Source organism: Bidens hawaiensis, unplaced genomic scaffold (assembly GCF_021521415.1).
Source record: "Bidens hawaiensis isolate Kalapana, Puna unplaced genomic scaffold, B.hawaiensis_p1.1 tig00036868_1, whole genome shotgun sequence".
Lineage (NCBI taxonomy): Eukaryota > Viridiplantae > Streptophyta > Magnoliopsida > Asterales > Asteraceae > Bidens > Bidens hawaiensis.
Window position 1 is genome coordinate 180,114 of NW_027505449.1, and position 11,037 is coordinate 191,150.

Below are 11,037 nucleotides of genomic sequence, written 5' to 3' on the forward strand. Positions count from 1 at the left end.
AGTAGGCGAATATAGTAACAAATCTAAGTGGAAAATAACATAAAAAAATCTGAAAGATGGTGTTGTTCGATTTTAACATATTATATCAAAGTCAGTAGCATACATGTCATGTATTGAATACCAGACTAATTAAATCGACCACCACCCTTTTACTAGCCATATATCAGCGTCAATACAATTCAATAACTTAAAATATATACCAACATAGACAAACAAAATAAGAATATACTATAAATATACATATGTATTTGTTATTATTATAGGCAAGGTAATTTGGTTGGGTACAGTTCACCAATTGGCGATATGAAACATTTGACAAACCGATTGAGACTGACTTATGCATCTATAGCTATTAAATAAGTTAAACAAATTCCATGTATCCACTTTATAAACAATGTACAAATGTAACCAACTCTTTCATAGAAATAGAATAGATATCAGAAATAAATAAGAAAAAAATATTAAATAATTGATAAACATTGCATACATGATAAATGAAAAAGGTTGAAAAACGGTCATGCTTATAAATTGTACATTGCAGTAATATATAGGTCAAATAGCTTCACGTGTTCTACGTATATAGTGTACTTGTCGTGATTTTCTTTGTTAATTCTATTAAAAAAATATTTGTTAAACCTTGTATCATGACAAATAATAATAATAATAAATGTTATAGTTATCAACTTACCATAGATCCTTGAAAGCTTATATTATATCAAAAACTTTACAGTTGGCAAGGCTTTGTAATAACAAAATTAGAAATTCCAGGTAATATATCAAGAAGGCTGACGTGGCAGATCCCTCTCCATTGAACCTTTAACTTGACCTATCCAACCATCCATTGGCCAACTACTCAAAAAGGGGTCAAAATGGTTGCATCCATACAAACCGTACTTACAGCCTTTTATGCATAATGTACAAGTACCAAGTCAAAACTCACAAGCCAGTGTTTTGACTGTTTTCTGCTAATTATAATTCAGATAGTTTGGAGTTGCCTGAGCTGGGAATCCTGATGATGCTGCGGTGAACAACGCAATCGGAGTTTGACCTTGACCATATGGTGGTTGCCATGCCCAGTTGGAAGGCCCCTGTGATGAGCCTCCAATGATTTGAGGATGCATGTTTGTCCATGATTGGCCATGTTCAGATACCACTGGTAGCCCTTTAAGTGTTGTTGCAGATGCATTTCCAGCCTGTTATATAATAATAAGAAGTTAGCTTCAAATGGTATTAAAATTCAAAATAGTTTGATAACAAAAATGGTTTACTTGTTGAAAACCATGATTCAACTGCATATGCTCCATGTTATCATTCCTACTTGGACCGTTTACATGACACGAAGGGGTCGAAATGCGCAAGTTTAAATCCAAATTGTGACGGATTCCTGCATCGCGTTTGTACATAGCATACTCTTAAGCTCTTAATCATTAAAATCTATACATTGATATGTCAAATGTGAATTACTGAATTACCACAATGAGACGCAACAGTCTCCCCTTCATATGTATTCAATTTCATAGCTGCCTTGTCATAAGGAGCCCTATTTTCACGAAATATGAAGACTGTTAATTAGCACCTGATTGATGATCAATAACCAAGTTGATTTATGAATTATGAATTCAAGCATAATCTAATTAATCCCTAACTATATGACCTAATAGTTTCTTACTTCTTTCCAGGAAACTGTCCCATTGGAGCTTCCCACATGCCACAATTGTTCAATGCCACACCTCTATACTTTGAGCCGCCCCTCGAAAACCCACTGCTATGGCGGCGAAGCAGGTGCACAAAATCTTCTTTAGACAAATTCTTAATCTGCTATAACAAAACAATAAAGTGAAACACAATCACACCAATCCAAATTCACTAGATTATCAACACTGAAGAGTTTATAAATGCAAACCTGATTCATATCCTCCTCATAATCACTGATATTGAAATTAATATCAGCTTCTACACCGCGAAACTTGATAGCAGCTCGATCGTAGGCTCTGCACATCACAATCACAATCAAACTCTAGTTATAAGCTCGAATAGAATAACCGAAGACTATCTATCGGAAATAACACGAGATTTACATTATTACATACCTAGCTGCAGCATGAGCAGTGTCAAATCCACCTAAATTCAATCAAACATCTAAAATAATCAGAAATTTGGAACAACAACAAAGGAATAAAGTGTTTGCTTTCAATCAATTAGAAATGTAATTACCTAAATAGACTTGTTTCCCACAATCCCTACATCAAACACAAAGTACAACAATAAGAACAAAATTAGGTAGTATTATTATTATTATTATTATAATATATGAATAAAAATGAAGAAAATTAGGTACCAGATATGTGACTCCCATCTACCAGTTCTTCTATAGAAGGTAACTCCTCTGTACTGTGAGCTTCTGGACCTCGGTCCCCTCCTGCTCTTTCTCACCACTTGATTTTGTTGTACTGCAGGCTCGTGTGGTTGTACATGAACCAATTTCACCTCCTGCGGTTCGTTATTGTTTGGAAACAGCACCAACGAGTTCACCTGATGACTCATCGGAAAGAGCGTCCGAGTCACGAACTCGGAGTGGCTCGTCCGATCGTCGACGTTTAAGATGTCGAAATTGTAGCAATGGACGGTGTCTCCGTCACCGTCACCGGAAACGGAGAGTGAGACGGAGTCGTCGTCGGCGACGTTACTAGATTGAGATTCAACGTTAACGACGGATGAGTTTGAAGTAGCCGAGTCATCTACTGCCTCCTGAGCAAAGCTGAGATTGAGATTCAACATTTTATTATTATTATTATTATTAATTAGGTGTGATATGTTGCCGGAGAAGTGAATATGAATAAATAAAGTGAATCATTGGCGAGGGCATTTAGAGAGAGAAAGTGAGGGAAAGAGATGTGACGTATAGAGAGGGAAACATGCAGTCCCTATTTAAGGGTCACCAGCTTTCTTTTCTTTTCTTTGGTGACCGACTCAACAATTTGCCAGTCTTAAGGCTGAGGGGTGTGGGGGGCGCGAGAGGGGGCGCGAGTGGGGGCTACAGCCAATAATATTGTGACGTGTGGCAGAGAGAGAAACTTGATAAGATGGGCGTTGGAGCCCCCGCTCGCGCCCCGGGCCCTGGTGTGGAGGGGCGCGAGCGGTTTTTTTTTTAATTTTTTTATAAATGTATTAAAAAAACGTATTATTAAAAAAACTCATAAATTATTTAAAAAAACACACATTAATTAAAAAAACACATTAACGCATTCCGAGGCTCCCTCACTCTAGCTCATCTGATGTACTATTTCCTGGGTATTAATTAAAAAAACCTCCATTAATACAAAGTTTCTACCCATACAGACTGTCTTCTCCAATCCATTTCTCTCACTTCAAATTAACAAAATCCACACATGGGTTCTTGGGTTCATATGATTTAAAACACGGGTTCACTCAATTCTTGTCAAGAAATGGATAGGAAAATCCTTCTGTCTCCACCGCCACCACCGCCCGTTTCAGTCCACCGAAGCTGGTTCAAATTTAAGCAACAGTGTGAGTCCAAGTGTATTGCTAATAATAATAATTCTTGCCATCATCTTCTTCATATCTGGATTACTTCATATTCTTGTTAGATTTTTTATAAATGTATTAAAATTTTTTTTTTTAATAAACATAAAGAGCCAACGGCTCTATTTACGCATTCCCAGACTCCCTCACGCGTATTCCCAGCCGCGAGACCCTTTGCGCCTGCCTGGATTTCCGCGCTCGCGCCCCTCTCGCGCCTCGGTGGTGTGGTGCTCGCGCCCCGGGGCGCGAGCGGATGGGCTCACGCGCCCCCTCTCGCGCTCCACACCCCTCAGCCTAATTAAAACGTTACCTATTTTCATTCCAAAAATGAAAATAATCTTCAATGTTATTTTTAGACCATCATGTTTTGTAAATAATGAATACGGATGAGAAAAATGTTGAAACTGATTCAATCTCAAATTCTTTTTTTTTTTATTTTTATTTTTTTATTTTTAAATAAGAAAACAAATTTATTGATTGTTTATTGGATTGCATCGAAACAGAAGACATGCGGGCAACAAGCTGCGTCGCTACCCCTTTTTGAATCGCAAAACCCAATCTTTTAAAAACTATATTTGCTGATCTTGAAGTCATAACATTACAATGCATGACCCGCTAAACACGGGTAAGTAGCTCCACAGCTTCAGGCGCGAGGAAACCAAAAGTGTCGAAAGCAAAAGGAATAAATACATGTTGGTTGTCAAGACACGCTTTTTCATGTTTTGCCACCTTACCTGAAGCAGCTTTTAATGCGGCTTGACCAACCGCGAAACCACTACTCCCTAAGCCCACCAAAGGAGAAACCCCTGTTAAATCCACACACACGTGTTTCCCTCCTATCCATCCAAACACCAAAATGTCAGCCGGTCGAAGAGATGATCTTAACGTTAATCTCAAATTAACGTTAAGATTCTGAACGTTGGAAGCTAGTCATCAAGTCAATAAAGTTCGGTTCTTTTGGTTAATTTTCTGCACGTTTACTTCCTGTTTGTTAGGATAATTTGTTTTTGATTAAGTCTATTTTGTCCGTTGTAAGTTGCCCATTTAATGGCTTCATATTTTCATTAATGAATTATTCAATCATTCAACAAAACACTTATCTCATACTTGATCCTTCAGATTGGCATCAGAGCGTTCCAGGTTCTAGTTTTGATCGTTTCTAGTTCGGTGAGCTCCAACGGCGAGTACAATAATCCTATTGTTCTTCATAACCCTTTTGTTTTCAATGGCCTCACATACCAGTGGCATACCTTCTACCCCCTTTCCAATTTTCAAAGGAGATGGCTACGAGTTCTGGAAGATTCGCATGCAGACCATCTTAATTTCACAAGATCTTTGGGATTTTATGGGAACGGGCTTCAATGAGGCAGATGGAGATCGCACCAGGTTACGAGAAAACAAAAAGAAGGATGCAAGAGCTTTGTCCTTGATCCAATCCGCTGTGCATGATGATATTTTTTCTCGTATTGCAGGAGCTACCACGTCTAAGCAAGCTTGGACACTCCTGCAAAATGAATATCAAGGCAATTCAAAGGTGCAAATGGTGAAGTTACAAGGGCTTAGAAGAGAGTTTGAGACAATTCAGATGAAGGAGGGGGAACCGGTAGCTGATTTCCTCTCAAAGGTTATGAAAATAGTGAATCAGAAACGATCGTATAGTGAGGTAGTGACGGATCAAACTGTGGTGGAGAAGGTTCTTTGAAGTCTGCCAGTAAGGTGGGATCATGTTGTTGCGGCGATTGAAGAATCCAAAGACCTAAGTAGGTTATCTTACAACCAACTAATGGGTTCGTTACAGGCCCACGAAGCACGGGTCAATCGAGGTGTCCAACTCTCAGTTGAGGAGGAGCAGGTGTTAAAAGTAAAAGAAAAAGAAAATAATGGCTTGTTTGCACGAGGAAGGGGACGAGCATCTGCTCGTGGCCGTGGACGAGGCCGAGGCAAGGGTCTCGGACGTGGTAAAAGTGGTGTTGAGTGTTATAATTGCCACCGAATGGGTCATCTTAGCCGGGATTGTTGGAGCGAGCCCCAAGCAAATGCGGCTGTTGAAGGAGATGGTGATGAAGAAGGCCAACTGAATATGGCAATCATGTGTGATAGTGGCTGTGAAGATAGAGAAGTCCTTATGGCTGATGATGGTAATGGTATGATAACCAATGATGTTTGGTTCCTAGATAGTGGGTGCTCGAATCACATGACGGGGCAGAAAGTCCTGTTTGAAGACATTGATCTCACAAGAAAAGTAAAGGTGAGAATGGGTAATGGGAACAAGATTCAAGTAGAAGGCAAAGGGAATGTGAGAATTGAAGCTATGGCTGGGAAGCACAAGATACTAAAAGATGTACAATATGCTCCTGAATTAGATTACAATCTCTTAAGTGTTGGGCAGTTAATGAGTGCGGGTCATAGGTTGCTATTTGATGAAGGAAAGTGCATTATTACAAATAAGAAAACTGGTAAGGTCACTTGTTCAATTCCCATATCAAGTAACAACACGTTTTCCTTCAATGTTTCACATGTTAATAATTTTGGGCTGTCTGCAATGAGTGATGAAACACTTATGTGGCATCTAAGATATGGGCATCTAAATGAGAGAAGCTTGCTAAATCTAAGCAGCAAAGGCTTAGTATATGGGTTGCCTAGTGTAAAACATTGGAATGTTTGTGAAAGTTGTGTTGAAGGAAAGAAGGCTCGAGAAACTTTTCCCCACCATGGATCTAGAACCTCCCAAGTTCTAGACCTTATTCATGCAGATGTATGCGGGCTTATGCCGGTTCAATCCTTGGGAGGTAATAAAATGTTTTTATTGTTTACTGATGATTGGAGTCGAATGACTTGGGTATATTTCTTACGTGAGAAAACAGAAGTCTTTGAAAACTTTAAGTTGTTTAAGGAAAAGGTAGAAATAGAAACAGGTTTAATGATTAAAGCATTAAGGTCGGATCGAGGTGGAGAATTCATCTCACATGAATTCATGCGGTTTTGTTAAGTAGCTGGGATAAGGAAAGATCTGACCGCACCCTATACTCTGCAACAAAATGGAGTATCGGAAAGAAAAAATCGAACCATTGTTGAGATGGCAACAGGCATGCTACAGGAAAAGAATTTGAGCAAAGTATTCTGGGTAGAAGCTGTAGCTGCTGCCATCTACATTAGGAACCTGTCACCTACAAGAGCAGTTGATGATCGAACCCCTTTTGAAGTATGGTATCATCGCAAACCCTCTATTCACCATCTTAAAGTCTTTGGTTGTGTGTGCTATGGTTTAATACCTAAGCAACAAAGGAAGAAGTTTGATTCAAATACTAGGAAATGCATATTTATAGGTTACTCTCCAAACTCTAAGGCCTATAAACTGTATGATCCAAATACAAAATATGTGGTTATTAGCAGAGATGTGACGTTTGATGAGTTGGCAAAATGGGGTTCAATTGGAGAAGGAAAGCATGAGTTGCCTAATCAGTTCATAGGTAAAGTGGGAAGCTCGAGTGGAGGTTGTCAAAGCGTTGGTGATGAGTCTGGTGTTCCCTCTAACCCTAAATCTGGAGGGACCCTAGCCGAAGTTGAGGAAAATGAAATAAGGACACCCATCGCCAACAGTAGAAGAGTTGCCACAACTGAAACTCCAGAAAGTAAGACACCTAAACTACGGGCTTTAACTAATCTTTATGATAACACTATTCCCATGGAAGATTATGAGGCATGTCAATTTGCTTTTTCTTATATGGAACCATATTCGTTTAATGAGGCTGTTGTGCAAGACGAGTGGGTAAAAGCCATGGAGGATGAGTTGCAAGCCTTGAAAGATCATATTACTTGGTCACTAAGTGAACTACCTGAAGGAAAGCGAGTCGTTGGGCTCAAGTGGGTTTATAAGTTGAAGCTCACGGCTGAAGGGAAGGTACAAAAACACAAGGCACGTTTGGATGTGAAAGGTTATGAACAAGAGTATGGAGTAGATTATGAAGAAACTTTCTCTCCAGTTGCACGATTGAAACGATCCGGGTTATAGTTTCCTTGGCAGCCCAGCAAGGTTGGCAAGTCTTTCAGTTTGATGTGAAGTCGGCCTTCTTGAATGGGCCTTTACAAGAGGAGGTTTATGTAATGCAACCTCAAGGCTTTGAAGTACACGGGGAAGAACATAAAGTTTACAAGCTACAGAAGGCTTTGTATGGATTGAAGCAAGCTTCGAGGGCTTGGTATGAACGGATTGATAGCTATCTTCAGCAACATTCCTATGTCAGAATCAAAAGCGAGCCAAAAGTTTACATACAAAAGGTTAGTACAATAGATCTCATCATTGTATGCCTATATGTTGATGATATTATATACACCAGCTCGTCTAATGACTTGTTACAAGAGTTTAAAACTAACATGGTTGGTGAGTTTGAGATGTCTGATCTTGGCAAATTGGCTTATTTTCTTGGTTTGGAAGTAGCACAAAAGGCTAATGGTATTTTTGTATCTCAAAAGAAATATGCTACTGATTTGTTGACAAAGTTTGGAATGGAAAGTTGCACAGCTGCGTGACTCCTATGAATTCTGGTGAAAAGTTACATATTAATGATACCAGGCAGCACGTTGATGAGCGGATGTTTAGAAGCCTAGTTGGTGGGTTATTATACTTAACTCACACAAGACCCGAATTAGCATTTTCAGTTGGGTTCATCTCACGATACATGCAGAAGCCATCTGCTTGTCATTACGGGGCAGCCAAGAGAGTACTAAGATATGTTGCAGGTACTGTGGATTATGGTTTGTGGTATGAACATGGAAAGAAGGTTCAGCTTGAAGGTTACACGGATAGTGATTAGGCTAGTTCAATTGATGATAGAAGAAGTATATCGGCTCATGTGTTCTTAATAGGGGCTGGTGCAGTTTCTTGGAGTTCAAAGAAGCAAACAATTGTGGCACTTTCATCTACTGAAGCTGAATACGTGGCCGCAACTAGTGCAGCATGCCAATCAATATGGCTAAGGCAATTATTGAAAGAATTGGGATATGAGCAAGAGAAGGCAACCAATATTTTCTATGACAGTTCTTCTGCTGTTTTCTTGTCCAAAAATGCTGCTATGCACAGTAGAAGCAAGCACATTGACATAAAGTATCACTACATTAAGAGTTTGGTGAATGATAATCAAGTTGAGTTGATGTCATGCTATACTCAAGAGCAGCTTGCAGATTTGTTGACGAAGGCACTAGGAACTGAACAATTTTGCTATCTGCGTGAAATGTTAGGAGTTGGAAGGCTTGAATCAAGGGAGGATGTTGAAACTGATTCAATCTCAAATTAACGTTAAGATTCTAAACGTTGGAAGCTAGTCATCAAGTCAATAAAGTCCGGTTCTTTTGGTTATATTTTCTGCACGTTTACTTCCTATTGGTTAGGATAGTTAGTTTGTTTTTGATTAAATCTATTTTGTTCCGTTGTAAGTTGCCTATTTAATGGCTTCATATTTTCATTAATGAATTATTCAATCATTCGACAAAACACTTATCTCATACTTGATCCTTCAAAAAAGACTACAGCGTGATGGGTATACTCGGAACCCAAAACATTCGGGAGACTGGGACGGGTATATTCGAAGCTCAATGGGTATTCCATCAGGCATGAGAATGGTTTTAAAATTTTTCACTGGAATGAGATTATGTCATACCCAATTGGATTGCAAAAACCAAATAACCTTTTACCTCGAACTATATATTCAAATCATAAACCTAAAAATTTTTATTTTTCTTTAACTCTTGTGTAATAATAAATTTTATGTTTGTTCATTATACAAAAATAATAATAATAATTTTCATTATGTTATTTAATGATATTATTTATATTTTATATGCTATGAAGTATAGGGGTGGGTTCTAGTGAAAACTCCTCTTAAAGAGAAAACTTAAAAACTCCTAAAAACTTCTTAAAAACTATTTTTAACTTTAAAAATTTTTTTTTTGAAGTTTCTTTTTTTTCCATTATTCTTATATGTTGTTATTGGTTCAAAAAAAAAAAAAAAAACTTGTCGGTATAGTGCGCATGTGTAATAGTGTGCATTGCATATATGCAAAAGTGTTTGTATTGCATATAATACAACATTAACGCACATGTGCACCACATCGACTTTTATTTTATTATTATTTTTTTCATATAATACAACACTACTACACATATACAATACACAAATATTGAATATATGCAATAAAACACTATTAACTCAAAAATACATAGTAATACACATGTGTAATATAACGGTATTGTACAGTAATACGTATGTGCATTACAGCGGTTTTTTTTTGTTTTTTTTATTTTTCGAGTGAAATATAAGAAATATAAAAATAATGGCTAAAACAGAATTTTGAAAATATTTTTTATTTTTAATTAAAAATAATTCTTTAGAAGTTTTTAGGAGTTTTTTAGTTTCCTCTCTAAAGATGAGTTTTCTCTTGATCCTCTCCCATGAAGTATATACACAAAATTATAGTGATAGTATTTATTTATAATAACTTTTATATGTATGTAATAATTCATATTTTAATTTGTAATAGTTGATATATTAATATAAAGTACAACAATTTAATGGTAAAAGAGTGCACTTAGAAAATCACAAGTGGATTTTTTTAACAAACTAACGGGTATATCTAATACTCAACGGGCCGACAAATACCCAGCGGATGTTGAACCGGATATGCTATACGATTTTGCCTCGTGGTATGAACTGGGATTAGCAATATCCGTTCTAAACCCGGCCTATTTTCATCCCTAGTTAATGAAGTAGTTATCAAGTGTCGTTCAAAAAAAAATAAGTACATGTCAATTCTAAACTCAACTTACTGTAATCCCTGTTTACAAAGCTCGTGATTTAGAGTTGTTTTGAATCTAATTTGAAACGTGCTTTTTCGAAATTGGCTTGTTAGTCGAGCTAGCTTAATTTGTAAACAAGTGACGTTTGGGTGAAGTTAATCTTGTCTGCTGGCATGCTTATTTAAGTGGTTTAATTTAAACCCAAATTTTAATGTTTATAAACACAGTTATATTTATATATATGATCATCTAACATGATTCATAAGCCTACTATAGATAAATATAATACTGATTTTTTTTATTGATATATTCTTAAGTTACAAAAAATATTAGACTAAATTTAAATAAGTCGGTCGAGCTTTTAACTAATTAAGACAAACTCAAATTTCATCTGGTATTCTGGTTGATAATAAAAAAGCCAAGCCTAGCTAACTCATTTAACTTTGAATTTGATCCTCGGTAGTTGAAGCTAATTCTCTCGAATCATTTTAGAAACCTGATCATATACAACTAAATAACTAATTTATTGTGTATGATTGTATCAACAATTATTTGTTCATAATTATAATAAATTAATAACAAATGTTTTTGTCGTAAATATAAAACAAATTGGATAATAGCAAATTACTTAGAAGAAAATATTGTTTGTATGAAAAACAAAGATACCCACTTAAACCAACTTCTGGCCCTCAAGACTTTGG

At 37.0% G+C, this 11,037-nt stretch overlaps 2 protein-coding genes across 2 annotated transcripts; one reads left to right on the forward strand and one right to left on the reverse strand.

Moving 5' to 3' along the window:
• Nucleotides 1-952: 952 nt before the first annotated feature.
• On the reverse strand, nucleotides 953-2,778 carry LOC143613240 (ethylene-responsive transcription factor RAP2-7-like). Its single transcript, XM_077087003.1, is given in 7 exon segments — nucleotides 953-1,384; nucleotides 1,473-1,540; nucleotides 1,670-1,815; nucleotides 1,904-1,991; nucleotides 2,091-2,121; nucleotides 2,215-2,240; nucleotides 2,339-2,778. Coding segments are annotated over 7 exon segments (1,218 nt in total). The 3' UTR covers nucleotides 953-965.
• A 1,990-nt stretch (nucleotides 2,779-4,768) lies between these two features.
• Nucleotides 4,769-5,245, forward strand: LOC143613241 (uncharacterized). Its single transcript, XM_077087004.1, has one exon. It carries the CDS (start codon nucleotides 4,769-4,771, stop codon nucleotides 5,243-5,245), a length of 477 nt encoding a protein of 158 aa, XP_076943119.1.
• Nucleotides 5,246-11,037: the final 5,792 nt, after the last annotated feature.

Excerpts from the sequence above, each read along its gene's own strand:
- LOC143613241 (XM_077087004.1), top strand. The coding sequence starts at position 4,769 with ATGGCCTCACATACCAGTGGCATACCTTCTACCCCCTTTCCAATTTTC.